At 34.2% G+C, this 21094-nt stretch overlaps 1 protein-coding gene across 1 annotated transcript in view; it reads left to right on the top strand.

Moving 5' to 3' along the window:
• Positions 1 to 21094, top strand: part of LOC138330356 (tumor protein p53-inducible protein 11-like) — a 166480-nt gene that overhangs the window by 15955 nt on the left and 129431 nt on the right. Inside the window, exon 2 of the mRNA XM_069277934.1 lies at positions 2947 to 3070. Coding sequence (XP_069134035.1) covers positions 3024 to 3070 — 47 coding nt within the window. The 5' untranslated portion in view covers positions 2947 to 3023. The remainder of the gene's footprint in view (positions 1 to 2946; positions 3071 to 21094) is intronic.

Raw genomic sequence — 21094 nt, 5'->3', positions numbered from 1 at the left:
AGTGGAAAATGTCAGGCACCTTAACCACTCTGCCAAGATTAACAAGAGTTGAAGGGTTTAGTGGAAAATGTCAGGCACCTTAACCACTTTGCCAAGGATTAACAAGAGTTGAAGGGTTTAGTGGAAAATGTCAGGCACCTTAACCACTTTGCCAAGATTAACAAGAGTTGAAGGGTTTAGTGGAAAATGTCAGGCACCTTAACCACTTTGCCAAGATTAACAAGAGTTGAAGGGTTTAGTGGAAAATGTCAGGCACCTTAACCACTTTGCCAAGATTAACAAGAGTTGAAGGGTTTAGTGGAAAATGTCAGGCACCTTAACCACCCAGCCACCATTGTCAGACACATTAACCACCCAGCCACCATTGTCAGACACCTTGACCACCCAGCCACCATTGTCAGACACCTTGACCACCCAGCCACCATTGTCAGACACATTGACCACCCAGCCACCATTGTCAGACACATTGACCACCCAGCCACCATTGTCAGACACATTTTAACCACTCAGAGTAAGGTAGATATTAAGTTTTATTGTTCATGTCAATACAAACATTATTTCTAGTTTCTGAACTAAATATCTCTTTAAATTTATTTTTCTCTTAATGACATATTTCTAAATATTTTTGAATGATGGAAATTTCAGTCTGATAAATTTTAAGCTTTCCTAAAATCTGTTGTGATTATGGAAGGATTAGAATTAACGAGACCTGTAATAAAATGTATGACTTCCAATTAATGACCAATATTCACAATTTTCTTGAAGCGTTGTTGATTTATACTTTAAATCCAATTTACGACTGCGTAGCACCGTAGCGAGATTTCTCATAACAATTGAGCCTTGAAATGGCATGAATAATATTGCTTTTCCAGAACTAACTTGCCGCTTTTGAAGCTGAAAATAAAAAATGTCAGAATGTTGTGAAATTTTATTTTCAAATGAAGAGTTGTTTTACTGGTTATTCGCATGAAGCGATCCAGTAAATTAATGTCGACAAACACCGAATGGGAAATGAGGCTATCGCAGTTAGATCAATTATTGACAATATTTGGTTTGATATTGAGATAACGAGTCATTTTATGAAATGTCAATTATTGTTTTAAATCAAGTTTTGTTGTCAGTGTCAAGTGAGCATTGTCTTAATGTTTAGAAAACTAATTTTTGTGCGTTTAAACATTTGATCATATTTGTAAAATTTATAAAATCAATGTATTTTGTGACAGCAATTTAATTGCACATGTGCAAGAAGATAAAATCTTGTGTGCTTATTATTTTTGAAGTAGATATTTTTATGACAATTTTATTATTTTACCTTCTGTGGCACTTTGCATAATTCCTTTCTCGAGAAATATATTCATTTGTATAGAAATATATTCATTTGTATAGGATTGTAATTTAATTTTTTTCAATGAAAATGGTGGGGACAACATTTTTCTAAAGGTCAAGGATGTAGGACGGGGTCAAATATTTTCTTTCCAGATCTCTGAAATTGACTGCTCATGCAGTTTAATCACATGCATTCAATTTTTCTTTTGAAAAAATGAACGCTGCCTGTGTCATGGATAATTCTTTGAATATCATCCTCAAAGGTGAATTAAGGTCAAAAGATTCATTAAATGGAAGTTCAAGGTCAAAGGAATTAAGATAATCTTTAGCTCGCAGATTAAGGTCAACAATCAAATTGATCTTAAGTGATCTTCAGCTAGTCATATTGAAGACCCAACTTATTTCTTTACGCTGACTTAGTTACATATTTTGGTATCAAGATCTCTTCTAACTGTTCTACTTAACGTGTATTTAAAACATTTCCACAGCTATTTATTTTTGCCATTTCTCATTGCTCGTTTAATGACACCAAATTGAATTGCATGTGACATTAAAATTGTTCACAGTTTTTCTGTAATGGAATGATAGACATTTGTCTGCTTGATGAAAATCTAATGGAAGCAGGATTTTTTTTCACTGTGCTCTCAAATTTACAAAATATACTAGCTATCTGAAACAATTGATATAAATATATTCCATATATAAAAAAAATATACCAAACCATTTGAAAAATGATGCCATTTATTATCAACACTTGATATATTCATTGTTCATTTGAGATAGCTCAGATACCGATCCATTCCAGGAAATTGTACGTGTGTGCCGTAATTAGAAACCTAATTACGTGATTGTTGTTTTGACTGTATCATGATGACCACACAATAGGATGTCCATTACCTTGACCAAAGTGACCACCAGACTCATTTATCAAGAGAAGATTATCTAAGATCAAATTATCAAAACCGTGAGGTAATTCTATGGTATACTGATCAAATTCAGATCAGCTGAGACTGCAGTTTACGGTTTGGCTAGCATAAAGTAATATAAACTCCATGACCAATGATGTCATAGAAATTGGCATTTCCATGTCTATACTTCCATTTCTGTATCATTTACTGATTCTAGCTTAAACGTAAAGTAACAAGTAAGGATTATAACATGGCTTTTGAGTTTAGATAACCAGATTTTAGCATACTTATTTTTGCAGTAGTTTTATTTTAGAGTTTTTCAAACTGCTTTTGAAGTGCTAATTCATGAACAGCACTCTTTTGTAAAGTGGTATTTTTGGTGTTGCATAAACAATACAATAGTCTAGCCTGCAGGTGTAAATTTTCAGCAGTTGAAATTAAGATAAATCTTTCCTCAAATTTTCATGGATTTCCGCTGATTACTTAGTAAATTTTTGGAAATCAGTGGATTTGAAAAAAACCTGGATTTTTACAGAGGAAATCTGTGGATTGTTTCCATAGTATTGTTTGGATTTGTTCTGTGGAATTCTGTTGAAATCCATGGATTCTGTGGAAAATGTATACCTATGATACCTGACCAATTTTGAATTTTGGATAAAACTGTTTGGTACCTGTTTATATTTCTTGAAGTTGTTGTATTGCCATTTTTCAGATTTGGAATAATATTCTGGATATGGATGCTATTTAGATGTGATTTACAAGCAGCAAAAGATTTCCGACCTTGACAAAATGGAGCAAGATCTATTGGAACCTAACTCTTCCAGCAGGCCATATCGGTGAGTACCATATTTATTTCAATCTTTACAGTTAAAGATTTTATTTGGGTACTGTATTTTGTGTAGCACAATTGGACTGGGTCGATGATCGGTGACCAGGTAGCATCAAGCTGGTGTTCGGAGGTCCCAAGTTCGAACCAGGTCTGTCTGCTACATTTCCTGCTGTTCTCTTACAAAATTGGCAAGCTTGTCAACCCCTGTTTCAAGCTTTGGGAATGCACTTAGCAGGGGATATACAAGACTGTGAGTTGTGTCTTCGGGGGCGACGACTTTGAGAAAGGAGAGAGGAGTCATCAGAATTGGATTGGGTCAATCATTGGTCACCAGGTACCTAAATTGGTAGGTCCGGGGTTCAAATTTTTTATATTTTCTCTTCTTATGTTATGGTGGTTATGAGTTATTAATTTGTGGTGTTTGCTTTTCTTCCAGTTATTAATTTCTGGCTACTGGACAACTTACTGTAAATTATAATGAGCGAATCACACAGATGCAATAAAGTGATGTGTATCTGAACACTGTGTACAATAAAAAAAAATGACACCAATCTTTTCGATAAACCCTCATACATTTTTTGCCTTTGACAAAACCCTGTTTCAAGCAATAATTGGTGGTAAGCTTAGCAGGGGGATATACACAAACATCGTGTTACATAATACTGACTAATGGTTCAATCAAATATTATGACTGCATGATGAAGACCACCTTCATCCTTGGTCGTTATTTGTTCCTACTAGGTGGTGATAACACATTATATTAACCTCAAAAAAGGTTCATAATTGATAAAAAACAAAATAAAAGACATTTGTAGTCAAGTTTGGAACAATGGCTGCTTCTATTAACTTTTGACCATGATGTATCTACATATAGCTAACTACGTTATATCATCCTAATTGCCTGGAAGTCCATAACTGTATGATATTGATTTCAGGAAGTGTTCATAATCAATTTATATCCTTAAGTAAGCCATAATAATGATGATTGATGAGGTCACATGAAAGGTAATTTGTAATTAACGTTATTCAAACTATGTATGGTGTACAGTACTTGGGCCATTGTGTCTGCTAATTTCACATTTGCATATGAATATATAATTAAGAGTTTTGACGCCACTCAATGAAGCAAATACATCGGTAAATTGGCAGCTAAGCAAATCTGCAATTAGTGATATGCAAGAAACAATTTGTAAGTTCATGATATATCAATAATGAATGTATTTGTTACCTTGTTGGCCACAGGTTTGTGTGACTAGGTAAAAAGAGCAAAATTTCAGTTCCTTTGGTGTTCTTGTGCAGGTAAAAACATCGGAAAGATAGAAAGAATTATTTTCGCGTTGCCTCTGTGCCACTTTATATTTTAGTGGAAACTACTCTGGTTTTGATGGATCCACATATTGTTGAAAACAGAGTTCCTTATAGCCATGCTGGGTCACAATTTTTAAAATCGAAATAAAAAGGCCAAGCCCTAATGAAGAATCTGTTTTCAAAATTTTGTTTATTCTAATGCTTAGCATGTGTATAGAATATAGGGATGTCCCAACATTGAAACATTGCATGTATACTCAAATGAAATTTGAGGATGCATTCAATCAAAAAAAGAATGAAATAACAGCATAGCGAAATATATTCTGTACTTTTCCGTTCTGCAGTAGAAGTGAATGATTTAAACTCTGATAAATTTCGGCTGAGGGACGCGTTGTTTAGTATGATTGGGAGTCGGCGTACTGTAACAATATACAGCGTAACTTGACAAGATAATCAAACAAGATATTAGATTCACAGAAGACAATTAAGAATCAATGTTCCAGAAACACGTTTAGTAATCAAGAGTCTCGCCGACATCTCAACAACAATGTAAGATTTTAATCACGATAGTTATTGTGATGGTCTAGCAACAATCGTGCAGTTCGTTCTGACAGGATCAACAGCAGTGATCCTGCGTTAATCAGTGACTTTAATGGACACCAGGAGGCCATCACGACTATTTAATTTGGAATAATTACTTCTCGTCTAAATACACATGTCGAGTGGTACAATGTTATAGCTGCATGTACTTTAGCTTTTATATTACATGTAAAGGAACTGCGAAGTTGTGGTACAGACAGAACTGGTAACATGTACCGAGGTGCCATGGTGGTGACAGAGTGGGTTACGTTTTTCTTAACATGTACTTACATTATTTTACTGAAGCCGACAATCTCTTGAATATGAGTTTGAAACCTAAGCATATGAACATGCACAGTTGCTTGGTACTGACTGTTGATTGGTGGATTTTTCCTCATACTCTGGCTTTCCGCTACTTTGATCAAAGACCTTGTATATATTTAAATGAACCTGGCTGTTAATAAGTTGTTATATAATTATACCAAAACCATGGACAACAGATGAAGTCTCCTGTGGTATTTGGTTTGGTTAGTAACGTCCTATTAACAGCCAGAGTCATTTAAGTATGTGCTATGTTTAAGAGCTGAAGGAAAGCCAGAGTTTCTGGAGATCAACCTGTGGTCAGTGGGCAACTCTCCCACATGGGATTCAAACTCATGACCCTGAGGTTGTGAGTTTGTAGTAATATGTCAGGACATCTTATAAACACCCAGCCACTGCGACCTTCTTTTGTGTCAATAGAGGGCTCAAATGATTAACGCTGGTCATATCAAATTCAGTGTTCTGATTTCAACCGCTCTTAAAAATTTGAAAAAAAGGAGGAGGGCTGCTTATTGGGCCGAATACAGTACATACAACCATTGAATTTAATAAAAAAAATTCTAATACACTGCAAAGTTTCATCTGTGATACAAGATCCGTAATAATAAAGGTGAAATTAGTTCAGCGACCATTTCCTAATCTTCATTAACAAAACTTAATTAAATAAATGTTTTAATTTGTGTCCTTTAATTGAACTGTCTTCAGATGCGGTGGTATATGTATTGATTTCAGTGTTGTTTCGCTGAGTACTGTGATGGAGGCCACCATTGAATTTCTGCACATTTTTTTAAAACAGCAACTGAGATGCAGTGAAAAATTGAAATTGACTAGACTTCGAATTCTGTAATATGATATTTGCATATGCTTCCATATTTGATAGTACGAGGCGGTATTTGACCCAATAAGCGGTCAGGCCCTATAAAAGAAAAGGTGGCATAAGTGATTAAGTGATGCTTAATAATAAGAACCAAAACTGGACTATCCTCACGTAAAATTGTTGCTTAAAGTAAGTCATAATTAATTTTCAAAAGAAACAATAAACTACATGTTTTTCATATTTCAGTTTGCATTTTAATTGAGATAAGAGAAATTGTGGATTCACAAAGGGGAGGAATGCTAGCTTCTTGGGTCTAATCTTGTTTGTGACATAGGGTTGGAGAATTCAAAAAAAAAATCAGAATTTTGGGTGAAGATATGTGTATGCAAAATTTGTTTAAATATTGTTTAAATTTTGTTAAAACATAAAGATTTCTTAAAAAACATTAGTGACATCAGAAAAAACATATCGATGGCCTAAGATGATGTTACAACAGCAAACATATGCAAGATTTCCTGCGTAATTTATGATAACAGCTGGTGAAGTCTTTTCAGTGTTTTGCCGCCTGATGCAGTGATGGTCAACTACTGTGTGGTATTTAGGACGACGGCAGGAAACATAAGACGACCTTGTGTTATGAAATTAACAGTAAAATTTTTTATTTGAAATTAATTGCTCAGGAGGTGATGATAAATGTAGCATTAATGGTAAGTTAATTAACAATTAAAGGATTGTTAGATTGCATTTATTGGAGATATAAATGCAATCTGGGTGGCAGGCAGCTAGGGTGCTATGAATATTTATCTGCCACCCAGATTGCATTTATATCTCCAATAAATGCAATCTAACAATTCTTTAATTTTTATATTTACATTTTACTTTCTAGTTCAAAGTAAATGATACCTCAAAAGCTGAGTTCAATGTGATAAAAAATAGTCCCTATAAAAATTGGAAAGCCAACAAAATTTCAATGTTTTTCAAGCTTAATATTTTCAGTTTACTTTCAAATTTCTAGACTTTTAAAAGATTTTTTTATAGGTTCATCATTCAACTACAATGTCAATTTTTCCCGCGCGGACTAACATGGTGTCAGTAAACAAGACATTATGTAGATATTACTACACCAAGTCTAGGCTGCATTTATTGACTCATAATGCAGATCACAATTATCATTAGAGTAATGGGAGCTGCTGTGTCAAAATGTAAATATTAACTTTTGCGACTCAAAAAAATTATCGATCTCGTTTTGCATTTCCATCTTAAAAATTAAATGCCATTTCGGAAAGGTAGTGGGCCTTAAATATATAGGGTAATATTTTTTTTAGGTTTGTCAGGATTTTTTTTATTTCATGTGCTTTAACAGCAAGGATCATTTAGGATCAAATTGTGATAGGTTTAGGAGGTGAATTAAGGAAAGCCAGAGTATCAAAAGAAAAATCACCAACCAATGTATAGCACCTGGCAATATTGCCCTATACATATAGTTTTCAAACATGCAGTTTCTGGAAGTTTTTTTTTTGTTCTTTTTTTTTTCATATTATAAAAATTAAGAATCAGGTGATGTCTTACAAGATTTGTAGTCCAAGGGAGATTACTCTGTAAGCCTTGTGTATTCATCTGGAAATAGTCGGTCACAAGATATATTATCGCAGTGCTCTGTTTAAAGTGCTTGCCTAAGCTCATACAGGACAGAGATCAGAAGGACAACAAAAAGAATGGTTTACATGCAAAATATGTTATAGTAAAATTATTTTTATATATTAATATTATTTTTTTAAAGTATAATTGCCAATTGAATTTAAATTCCTTGAATTAGTTATAGCTCAACAGAATAAAATGTACACCTTACAAAATAACCTTTTTGTAATCTATTTCTAATCTGACATTTTAAAATTCTTGATTAGACAATTAATTAATATAATTACTCCTCAAACAGCTTATCGGGTAAGAACCTTGCTTACAATACCGGTAGGTGATGCAGTACAGTGGACCGAGTGCACATGTGTCAATTCACATGCTTCGTATAGGGGTTGGTGAGCCCATCAGAATGCTGGTAGGGAGAGACACAAAATAGCTGTCCTTGACAAGAAAATGTCTCATAAACAATTCTTGAAATACTTTATTTATTTTTAAATCTCACTTGAATGCTTTTTAACTTGAATTTAATTGTCAGCTTTAAAGCAATTATTTGCTAAGCTAGGAAACAATTTGATTATGCATAATTATCAACCTATATTTTTTGAAATCTTTATCAGAATTAAGTTACATTCATTTATAGTTGTAAAGATTTGATAATCTTCGAATCTATATGATACAAAATATAACAATGCAGGGGAGATAACTCTGTCATCCTTCAGTATAATTCTGTCTATGATTCCATGAATTTCATAAAAATATGCAGCTTTAAATTTTAAAAGAAAAAAGAAACAATATATGTAAGAATTACTATAAAAAAGCTTTAATTTGTCACCAATGGCTATAAATTTTTATAGAGGATCGTACATAAGTGGACATATTACATGAAATTGATCAAACAAGTTCAATTAATTTGATATGTCGTCAGCCTTTAGGCTAGTAGCATATCAAATTATTCAACAAATTTGATATATTTCATATCGCATATATTTATATAAAACAGTAGAAATCTGAATCGGATATGACATGTCTGTTAATTAATTGAAACAATCATGCAATATTCTATACAATTATAGCATTTGATGAGGTGATGCATGTTTTTATTGACCAAAGAAAAAATATCGACCCAGGACATAGCCAAGAAAAATAATCATATATATATTATGACGTTAAAACTACATGTGACATCATTATAGTGTTATTAGTATACTTGTGTCTTACGATATTTATGACATAGCTGGACTGGCCAGTTATGTGTTAAATATTAATATTAGGAGAAAGCCTTTGAGATATATTTTTTTTCTGTGGTAATGATGAAAGTTATATATAAGAATATGTTAATTTTTGTTATACATTGATGTCATAAAAAGTAAGAATAGACAGATAAGTGGGGGCCACAGTGGCCGAGTGGTTTAAGATGTCCCGACGTTACCACAAGCCTTCCACCTCTGGGTGTGAGTTCAAATCACATGTGGGGCAGTTGCCAGGTACTGACCGCTGGTCGGTGGTTTTTCTCTGGGCACTCTATCTTTCCTATACCAACAAACCTGGCACGTACGTCCTTACATGACCCTGGGTTTTAATATGATGTTAAACTAATAGAACCCAGGCTCAGTTATGTACATGTTAGGTTTAACATCTTGTAAAACCATATATATATATTTATGGTATTCTTTCTACCATCTATCTGACCTTGGACCAGTGAACTTTGACCTCTCTCTTTACATTACTGGGAAATAAATATTATTGACTATATTCAACAACGATTTTTTTTTGCCATGAAATGAGGGTACAGAATAGTCTAGTCTAACCCATGACCACACACAGCATTTTCCTGTCATATATCTAATTGTTTTGTTTAGTCATGATTTTATTTGGAGACAGAATCATGGTTTTATATGGAGGTACCAACATTTTAATTCAAAAGATGCTCCACTGATGACGAATATTATTTTTTCTAAATAAAAAACTGGAGCAGAACAAATTAGTATTTTTCTTCAGTTACAAAAGTTACTTACTTTACACCATTACCACCATTGAAAGTTTGGGCTTCTAATTTTACTTCAAGATAAAAGTATTGAATATAATTAATTGTATCCCGAAAAAATTCTGTGGCACTATGACCTATATGGAATGAAGTACTGATTGCACATGCAACAAAAGGCAAAATAAATTATTTTATGTTATTTTTTGTGTTAATTAGACATACATGATTAAACACCAATTATTGTTCAAATGATAATTATCGTTTATGCTTTGTCAGCGATTGTGCATCTTTAAAATAATATGCAATTATAATGTGTCAGAATGTCTATTTCGATGACCCCTCGATCACAGCACCTAGCAAAAGCTATATTTTCTTTTAATCTATATCAACAGTAAAATTCATTTCGTTGTTTTGCCGTCTGCTGCAGTAATACTCAACTAACTCTTTATAATTAGAATGACGACAAAATATAATACGACCCCATTATGGAAATTTCTATTTAAAATTGTTCTGAAATTGTTGATAAATATATAACGGTAAGCTAACAACTTTTGAGAGTCAACAAAATTTTCAAACTTGTTTTACAGCTAATCAAAATTTTAAAAATAAAATGTGTTTCGGAAACATAATTGGCCTAAACCTAGGAGAGGCAATCTCATCAGGCAGGCAGCGATTAAAGGTTCATTTAGTATTTATTACATGTCATGGTTTTTTTAACAGGTAGCTTTTCAAAAAAATATTTTAGCTTTCTACTGATCAACAGCTGGAACCATAACGAGAATAGCTTGAGGAACTTCAAATGATTACGGTCTGAAGAGACAGGATGAAATTGAAATGAAAAGTAAATTGTTATAATAGATGCTTCAAAGAGAAAAGAGAATTTGAAGCAAAGTAAGATTGTTTGAATGCTTCAAAGAGAAATAGAAATTGAAATCAAGGTAGATTGTTAAAAATTGTTTTAAAGAGAAAAGAAATTCGAAGCAAATGGGATTGTTAAAAATGCTTCAAAGAGAAAAGGAATTCGAAGCAAATGGAATTGCTTCAAAGAGAAAAGGAATTTAAAGTAAAAAGAAAGCTTTGACTTTCCAAGAAGTGAATTAAAAAAAATGGATAAGTTACTGACAGTGAGGTTTGTTTCCAGGAACTCGTATATCCCTATCATTTCATAATGAACTGTTCCAGCCTCAGTAATGGGTGAGTTCAATAGTGTCTGCAGGGGTGATCGGAGTAAGGAGATCAGTGTTCATTGTTTTAATTGGTACTCAAAGCATTTGTGATGGCAACTGACTTCCTGTGAATCCATTCTTTATTTCAAATCTGTCTTAGTAATGCTTCCAATTGGCTTACTGTTCAAAGGACAGTGCTTAAAGTATTCAAAGATAGGATTTACCAAGCATTAAAATGTCAGTCATCTTGTTAGAGGCTTCAACATATGTCTTCAGATGATTCTTGGTGGTGAGTCAATGTATTTTATCTAGTGTTCACCAAATGTCATTGAATAGCATCAAGTAACAGTTCAAAGGTCAAGGTCAAAACATATAATACCCAAAATAGCTGTAAATGTTTGTTATTGACATACATGACAACGGTGGAAATGTCATTGGTCTAAAACGGATCCCTACAGTGTCTGTAGCTGTGCCTTTCTAAGATTTGCATTAAAAGTTCAAAGGTCAAGCTAAACAATTATTAACTCTATTGTGCTCATCAAAGAGTGTTTAACTAACAGACATTAGAGTAAGATAGGAAAGGTCAGGAACAAAATTTAATACCATATATGGCAATCGGAATAATGGTCATTTTTTTCTTCTTTTAAAGCTCTTTCGAGCATCATGCACAAGATGTCTCAAGTTTGATCCATTAGCGGAGGCAGTGATTATAGATTTTATATAAAATCATGCATTTTCATTTAAAAGTTTTTTGGTGTAGCAATTATTTTTGGTTTTTGAAACAAAACTTGTTGATTTAATGATACATTAATTGATGAAGAGACATGAGAAGTTTAATTGATAAATTAGATTACAGTTATACAACATTTACCATGAATGTATGTGTTATTATCGTTTCAAGTACGAGGCTTTGTCATGGTCCGAGCCTTATAGTCACTGAACATCGTTAGCATTAAACCTATTGGAAAATTGTTTCTTTAGCAGGCGATGACAATTGTATGAAAGATGAAAAGCGTTTCTGCCTCAGCTCACAGAAATGAATTCTACTACAGGATGAATGTATTTTGAACGATGCTTGCCATTGTTACCATGGTAACAGAGGGCAATCATGCATGTTGGCTTTGTCAAACTAGTTTTGTTATTTTTGAGGATGCTTTAAGGTGCAATTCCTGATGCAAATTTATTGATATAGCTGTCTACAGAGTAAGGGTTTTCATTATTGACACATATTTCTCATGAGCAGACGGCAAATATTTATTAGTGAAGCATATAGATGCTGGAATATTCTGACTGTCGCTGTGATGTTTCCATGTTTATTAGAAGGAATATTAATTCTACTGATATCAAGATCATAGATTTTTTTCTGAAATTTCTGTATCTTTTTCTACCATATATGACAGGGTTAACCTGCAGTTGCTAAGGAAATTTAAACTGTTTCTGCAGGGTTGGGAACGGACTGTTCACCACTAGACAATGGCATGACGTCATAAATAGATGTGGCACCATTGTTGATGATGTCATCAGTTTTGATGTTGTTGTGACAATAGCACCATAAAAATATTTCTTAATATCAGCAATTTCGTCATTTTTTCATGACTGTTCGGAAGAACGATCATTTAACATGGGTCTGTCAGGTAGTAAAGAATCAAATCCTCAAAACTCTTAAAACCCAGCATGCCTCATATTAATCAGGCAAAATATTGGGTCGAGATATCTGTCCATTTGATCAATCCATATATTAGATTCTGATTGAACTATCATGGAATTTAATTACTGATATAGTGGTAAGAATTTTTCTTCAATGATGAATATAATAAGTGATTTTCCTGGTTTTTTATGGTATCCCTACCATTAAAACAGTTGTTAAGGTGCCAGATGCCCACTAATTTACACTCTTTCATTCGTTGGCATGCTTACGGTGGTAAATTTTTGTTTTAATGGTGTTGACATTAACACAACTCTTATTGGGCGATATAATTATTGCGAATACAGTATATATGTATATAAATTAGTTTTAATGGTGTTGGATAACTTTTGACATAACCAAACTTTAACAACATTTTATACCAATTAATTGGGAGACTTAATTTTTCATGTTTTTGTAATGGACATGTACACAGCTTTAATTGGGAAAGACATCCATTAAAAATTAAAACTCCATTGAATTCCTTATTAACTTGTGTGAATTCTTCTTCTTCTTTACGACATATTTAAAGCATCTATTCTTAAGTTTAAATGGATTTGTGTTGAAGGAAAGTACCATAGTTTTAAAACACCAAATATTCATTGTACCATGCACCTGCTCGAGTTTGAAGTACTTTAATCTTAATTTCTCAAGCAAACATCCAATGAAATAACAGCAAATCTATCACATGGTTTAAAACCATCGTAAAAAACTTTAATAGTTTCTCTGGAAAATGTTTCCACATTTGAAAATTCTGTTATTTTAGCTTTTAAATTAAATAAATCGACAATATTTGACCCGAAAGGAAAGAATGAAGCACTAAAAATCCATTGGCTTTAGGTTCTTTACCCTTAAAAGTCTTTCTTGAAGCTTCCTCAGTTCAAATAAAAAGGAAATTCAAATCTAATTGAAGTGATCTCAGAACAAATATTCAAATTTAAGATGTTATCAAACTTGGAATAATTTTGTTAACTGGAAGAACTATTGATTTTTTTAAACCTAATGTTGTAATTTCACATATCCGTGCATACTCTGTGATTAGAGGATGTTGGAAACATTTTCTGTTTTAATTTTTTTCTTAAAACATTGAAATGATTTAAGTATTTCCTGTTGTATGTTTAGTACCGTATTTTACCAGCAATAATCCCTCCTATCCTAGAAATGATCAAATGATGGGATTGTAAAGTGAGGGGTCTTATTACTGAATGTAGTTTTTAATACCCCAGAGTAACATTTTCCGAACCAAGTTACAAGGATATAAAATAAGAAAATAGGGTGGGTGCTTTTAACCACACCATCTCTCTATTTCTAGTTCTAAAAGACTTGATAAAGGTCAAAATTGTTTTCCAACATTCAATCAGTTATAACAAGGTGATTGTCTCTCACTTTTAAACTGTAAAGATATCCTTGTGTTCTTCAATTTAAACAATAATTCATCATATTTGAATTTTAAAGACAGGAACTTATGAGTTATCAAGTCAATTATCAGAAAATGGGGCATCCTCGATATTTAAGGAGTTACTATCACTGTCATTATATCCACCCCTGCACAATCTAATAGCAAAATTGAAAGCTCTGTATTTGTCAACTGATGAGCAGGTATTTTTTTTTGTATCAAAATAATTGAATAATGGTATTGTTTGGCTTTAAAAATGGTGTCATTATCTCAGTAATCTTCAAAAGAAGTGTCTACAGGCCTGTGATTGGTCAGTTGTGTTCTCCTTAACTGCCTTCATTTTTACGATGAGACAGTACAGGGATGGATATAACTACAGTGAAAGTAACCCCTGGAGTATCAAGGATGGGAACAGGATGTTTATTATGACAGATACAGTAACACACATAAATCATTACCAATATTATGCTGCCTGAAGTTATTGTCTGAACCTAGATACTTTTGTTTTTCCAGTTGGGGATATTGATTTCATTACAATTGAAATAGAAAAATAATTTTCTCCCAATGATTGTTTTCTGCCAATGCTGTTTTGCAAACATGCGTATACAGGTTTAATCCAGCTAAATTGCTGTCAGTTGTATTGGAAAACGTGAACTGTAAAAACTTCATTATGGGAGTTGAAATCATACAGCAATGCGGCTTAAAGCTATTGGTGATGACAGTTTTACTTCTAAGTGCGAGAGGATTAGAAAGTTCAGAGTTGTTTCTGATAATAAAACAAGTGACGTAAAATCTGGATTATAGCACATGTAACTTAAACTTTTCCTCCCACTCATCTTGCACTATATCCACCATGATTCCTTGTCCAAAAATATCTTGATATCTTGATATCTTAGCTACCAAGGATGAAAACATAATATAATGACCAAGGATTTCTTTCAAATTTGACTAGGTACCTCAATAAATTAAATATATGGGTCAATTTATGAATATTTTAATGGGGTAATAATTAAATTAACTTATTAGAATAATTATGGGAATAATTATTTATTGACCCATTGAAGCAGCTAATTGATTAATCCATTAAAACAGTCAATTAATTTATCCATTAAAACAGTCAATTAATTTATCCATTAAAACAGTCAATTAATTTATCCATTAAAACAGTCAATTAATTTATCCATTAAAACAGTCAATTAATTTATCCATTAAAACAGTCAATTAATTTATCCATTAAAACAGTCAATTAATTGACCAATTGAAACATTTTATTAATTAACCAATTAAATCAGCCAATTAATTAACTCATTACATCAGCATGACTTGATCATTTTGCTTAGCAACTCTCCTGGTCTATAAAAAAAACCCAAAAAAAACCACACACAATTGAAATTGGTTTTAATTCCTGAGTATCATTTGGAATTCAAATGCTTGTTCTATAAACGGATTGCCTTCTTGCAATTTAGATTTACAATTCTTCAGGTTCCTTTCAAAGACGTAAATGAACAATGGTAAGATGAATAGTCGCAGCTGCCTTCTAAATACAACATAGTTTTTGTGCTTGAAGAATGGTAGAAGACCAAAACTAGAGTATCTCCCAAAGGCAGATTCCTACGGAAGGAACAAATGTTGTTTCCAAATCAGAAAAGCATGTCTTTATGATAAAATTTCTTTAAAAGATGCTTACTCAAGTGTACTTTGAAAATATATATTTGGATTTCAGATTGATAATTGAAGCACATGTCTGCAAACGATGGATCGCAACTGTCAATCAAACCATTCAGATACCGCACCTGACTTTGCATTTTGTACTGTACGTGTGTAGTGGAATTGGACTCGATTGATCATCGGTGACCAGGTAGCTCAGTGGTAGAGCATTTGGCTAGAGGTCCCAAATCCTGGTCTGGCCCCTACAGTTTCTCCATTCCCATTACATGTGTATGCTACGATATTTGCTACAACAATGAGTATAGGTACAAATGTGTTTGCAAGACCGAGGCGTGGCTAATATTGCCCGGCGATCAGTAAATGAGAACCATGCTCATGCATCTATAAAAGCATGTTTCTTATTTAATTATTAGAAATATGTTTTCACGTAAAGAAGCCTGCTTTTATATAAAAAAAAGTGTTATTTCACCAATGAAAGAAGAATGCTCTTACATGTATATCAATGAAATGGAACAGGTCTTTTTGTTCTTTTGTCAGAGGAGATGTAGATATGCGGATCTGACAATGAAATGATACAGGTCCTTTTGTCCTTTTGTCAGAGGAGATGTAGATGCACAGATCTTACAATGAAATGATACAGGTCTTTTTGTCCTTTTGTCAGAGGAGATGTAGATGTTCGGATCTTACAATGAAATGATACAGGTCCTTTTGTCCTTTTGTCAGAGGAGATGTAGATATGCGGATCTGACAATGAAATGATACAGGTCCTTTTGTCCTTTTGTCAGAGGAGATGTAGATGTTCGGATCTTACAATGAAATGATACAGGTCCTTTTGTCCGTTTGTCAGAGGAGATGTAGATACGCGGATCTGACAATGAAATGATACAGGTCCTTTTGTCCTTTTGTCAGAGGAGATGTAGATACGCGGATCTGACAATGAAATGATACAGGTCCTTTTGTCCTTTTGTCAGAGGAGATGTAGATGCGTGGATCTGACAATGAAATGATACAGGTCCTTTTGTCCTTTTGTCAGAGGAGATGTAGATACGCGGATCTTACAATGAAATGATACAGGTCCTTTTGTCCTTTTGTCAGAGGAGATATATAAGATGCAGGATCTGACAAAGAAATGATACAGGTCCTTTTGTCCTTTTGTCAGAGGAGATGTAGATACGCAGATCTGACAAATGAAAGTTGATAAATGGTCTTTTGGCCTCTTGTCGCAGAGAAGTAGACTACGCTGGATCTGACAATGTATGATACATGTGATGGAGTCCGCTTGTCAGAGTAGATGTAGATACTTACAGATAGTAATAATGATAGATGGCGCCGTTTATTAGACGACTCTTAAGTACTGCTAACATGTCTGCCTGTTCGGGATAATGGAGAATTGATCGTATCCCATACATCCTCCCTGTCTACCGTCCATGTCTGCTAATCCAGTTGATAAGATGGTCAAGTTTTCTTTTCTGATCGATGGTTCTGTTGTCGATGGTTCTGTTGTCATGGACAGAATCCACGGCTTTTTACCTCTGTGACAAAAACAACCTGAAAAGGGACAAAGTTTCATGATTTTCTTAAAGGTCATGTGCACACCAGGTTGCTTTATTGATAGATGTAGATGCGTGGATCTGACAATGAAATGATACAGGTCCTTTTGTCCTTTTGTCAGAGATGTAGATGCGCGGATCTGACAATGAAATTATACATGTCCTTTTGTCCTTTTGTCAGAGGAGATGTAGATGCGTGGATCTGACAATGAAATTATAATGTCTTTTTGTCCTTTTGTCAGAGGAGATGTAGATGTACAATCTGACAATGAAATTTGTCCTTTTGTCCTTTTGTCAGAGGAGATGTAGATGCGCGGATCTTACAATGAAATGTAGATGTCTACCCTTTTGTCCTTTTGTCAGAGGATCACTGTGTACTGGACATCTGATACAGGTCCTTTTTGTCCCCAAATAATACATGTCCTTTTTTTCCCCTGACAATTTCCTGTCCTTTTGTCAAGCAGATGTTGATACGCGGATCTCAATGAAATGATACAGGTCTTTTTGTCCATTTTGTCAGAGGAGATGTAGATCTAACTAATCGAAATGAATGGGCCGTTTTTTAAGTACCCCTCTCTCGCCTTGTCAACTATTGATCTTATCCCCCTCATCTCCCGGTCAGCCTCCCCATCACTCCTGAAAGATTACCATCTAACCTCCAACCCCACTAGAACTCACTGCCATTTTCTACTCTGTGACAATCTCCTAACCTCCTCACACCCCCCCCTAACCCAAGCCTTCACCCCCTCCTTCAACCCCCCTCCCCATCTCATCCTCACCCTACCCATCTCACCCCTAAACCCAACCTAACAACCTCACCCCCCCCCTCCCCATCTCATCCTCTCACCCCTAACCCAACCTAACGCCACTCCTCACCCCATCTCATCCTCACCCTACCCATCTCAACCCCCACCTATCTTACCACCACTGTTTTCAAAATCCTGTATCTACCATGTGCTCCTAATCATCAGTTTATGATTACAAAATGGATACACAAACACCTCTGCATGAGACTACCAGAGTTAATTGGTTCTGAAATGGGCAACACAAAAAGTGCTTGTATACATCATAAAAGGTCTAAAGTTACAAAGAGCAATCGCAATATGTTCAATGATGATAAAAAAGGGTGTGCTGATAATTGGATTTTGAAAGGGCTAGTCGACTATATAGTATGACATAAAGAGATCTCAAATTACACAAGATACCTTTAGTATGATGATTGCTTGTTTTGGTAAGAGCTCTGGAATTACAAAAAAGCAATACAATATCGTGTTTCTATGATGCCTAAAAGGTTGTCTGATGTTTACTTCTCGAGTGTTTGGGTGGTTGTATGACAATGCTGTGGGGTCATATGCTCTATGTGTACTGAAATTCGTGAACAAAGCTGAGTAATTTTGTTCCAGACAGTCAACGTCCCCATCGGTTAAGACACCTGACCGTTTGTCAATGGATGATGCTTCACCAGTCAGTCATCACATACTGTCTGACTCGTGTTGACAAAACAAAAAATAATGACGTATCGTTTGTCTCCTCATGGTCATCTGATATCTGTCATACCTTGGCATTTGAAAGTGATCCTGTTGACCAAACTTCAAATTACCCATGAGTGCAAGTTTGAAGGTATAGATCAAAGAATAACTGTTGGTTGATGGTTTTTCTCTGGGTACTCCAGCTTTCCTCCACCCACAAAACTGGCCTCTAATAGGACCTTAAATTTAAACATCCCCTGGCAACCAAATCAAAGAATGAAAGAAATCTTAGTTGCCGTGGCCAAGAATCGAACCTAGAACTACTACATGATAAACCAACAGTATGCAGATCATCATGCAACTTCGCCAACTTAAAGATGAAGCACTGTTCCATCATGTCATGCCTGAGCGATCACAGAAAATGACTGTTCAAATAGTTGTTTCATTCTTGAAAAAAATTAATTGTTTATCCATGATAGATGCAAAATCACTTGAGATGTTATCATAAAATTGTCATCAAATGTAAATATAAGTTTTGAACTGCATTCATTGGGGATTATGGGAGTATAAATGCTAACTGGAAAGTAGCAAATTCAACATGCAGCGCTGACTGCACTTCATTAAATTTGCCGCTTTGTAATCCATAAAAAAATACACAGTGACTCTAAAAATTTATCGTTATAGGCGGAGATTGTTAGAACAGGTTTGACTATATCAGGTTTTTGTGTCCATCTTATTTTATCAAATTTGCTGATAGCCCCAAAACAAGAAAAAACAATCTGGCTGTAACCATGGTATCATTTTAGTAGTATTCTAAGTGTGGGTGTACAAACTTAATTTGAAATATGAAATGTGAAAAAGAATTCAGTCTTTCATTGACATTCAGATTAAGAAAGGTCGAAGCCAACTAGATCTTTGTATTTTGGATTCTCCTCATATTGTTCCGACAGATTGAAGCGTGTTTTGCGGTTTTATTTATCAAAGTATGAAGTTCAGTTTTGGGATTTAATATCTTCTATAGGCTACCAGTAAACCTTTGAGCACAGATTTACTCAAGAGACATCATTTCGAAGATTTGTAGACTTCAATCTTCATTTGAATTTTCACAATTGATTTGAAAATCAGAAAAAAATACATATATTCGATATGCGTTCTTGAATATAATTTCTTTAGACACAAAGAATAGCATGAAGCAAGAAATTGGTCTGTGATCAATCAAAAATAGAAAAGACAGCTAGGTCTGTAAAGTTTGATTGTGTTCATACGAGGGTGGTAGAAGGAACAATAAGTTGTAGCAGTATTGATGGCAAAATTGCTGCAAATACATGGATTTTGTATGCAAATGAGATTTACACCACACACTTGAGGTGCAAAGCCACATACACTTATAAGACAAAAACTGCACACATTTGCTGCACCAAAGTTGCACATCAAGATGCAGAAATATTGACAAATACATAGATTTTGTATGCAAATGAGTTTTGCTGCACTCACTTGGAAATGGTAGACACCTTAACCACTAAGCCGCCAAACGCCGCCCCTGGTATCCATACAAACTAATTCAAATGGTGCCTGGCCAAAAAAAAGAACAAAAATGATTTAATGTACATGGTAGAGAATTGTTCTTCACAATTTTAACAAATTGCCATGATCAATACAGAAAAGACATAAAGCTTTGCTAGCCGTGACAATAATATAGTTATCAGTCTGTGCTATTGTTAAATCTCTTGAGACATAAACAATAAAGTCGCATGGGTTTCCCACGTCGCTTTCTCCTGGTAAGAACCATAAAACCAAATAACACATAGACATATATAATTAGGGTGGGGGGGGGGGGGGGGGGGGGCTGGCAAAAATGTTGTAGGATTGAATTGGAAAATTAACTTAACAGGACTTGTTTTCAGATTTATACATGATGAAACAATATTTTTTTTGTTGAGGGAGAGGGGGGGGGGGGAGGATGAATTTTTACTGGTCAAAGACATCTCTATTTTTTTTTATTCTTGGGGTCAAAAATTAGGTCATATGTCACAATTTCAATGATATTTAGGTTATTGGTTTAAATCATTCACTCCTGAAATTTTAGAATGGACTGGTCTAGTCTTTGATTTAGAAGAGTCTAAATGTGTGATCAGGGGTGAAGGACCTTCATCGTGGTGGTCAAGTGGTTAAGGTAATTACCGCTGAAGCCTCGAATCTTCAGGTTCTGGGTTTGAAACCCATATGGGGCATTTTATATGATCATTTTATTACTTAATCCGAACTTTTCAATGCAACAGTTTTTGCTAATTGCAGACAATTTTTAATTTTCATTAACCAGGAAAATATAGATGAATAGATATGTTTTTACGTTATTTTTAATACCATCTTATTGATAACAAGTGGAAAATTTTAGCTGTGATCATTTTATCACCATTTTATTGATAATAAATAAGAATTTTTAGCTCCATG

The sequence above is a fragment of the Argopecten irradians genome, chromosome 8, assembly GCF_041381155.1.
Source record: "Argopecten irradians isolate NY chromosome 8, Ai_NY, whole genome shotgun sequence".
Taxonomy (NCBI): Eukaryota; Metazoa; Mollusca; class Bivalvia; order Pectinida; family Pectinidae; genus Argopecten; species Argopecten irradians.
The sequence above is the reverse complement of the archived record's forward strand: the minus strand, read 5'-3'. Positions and strand labels throughout refer to the sequence as shown.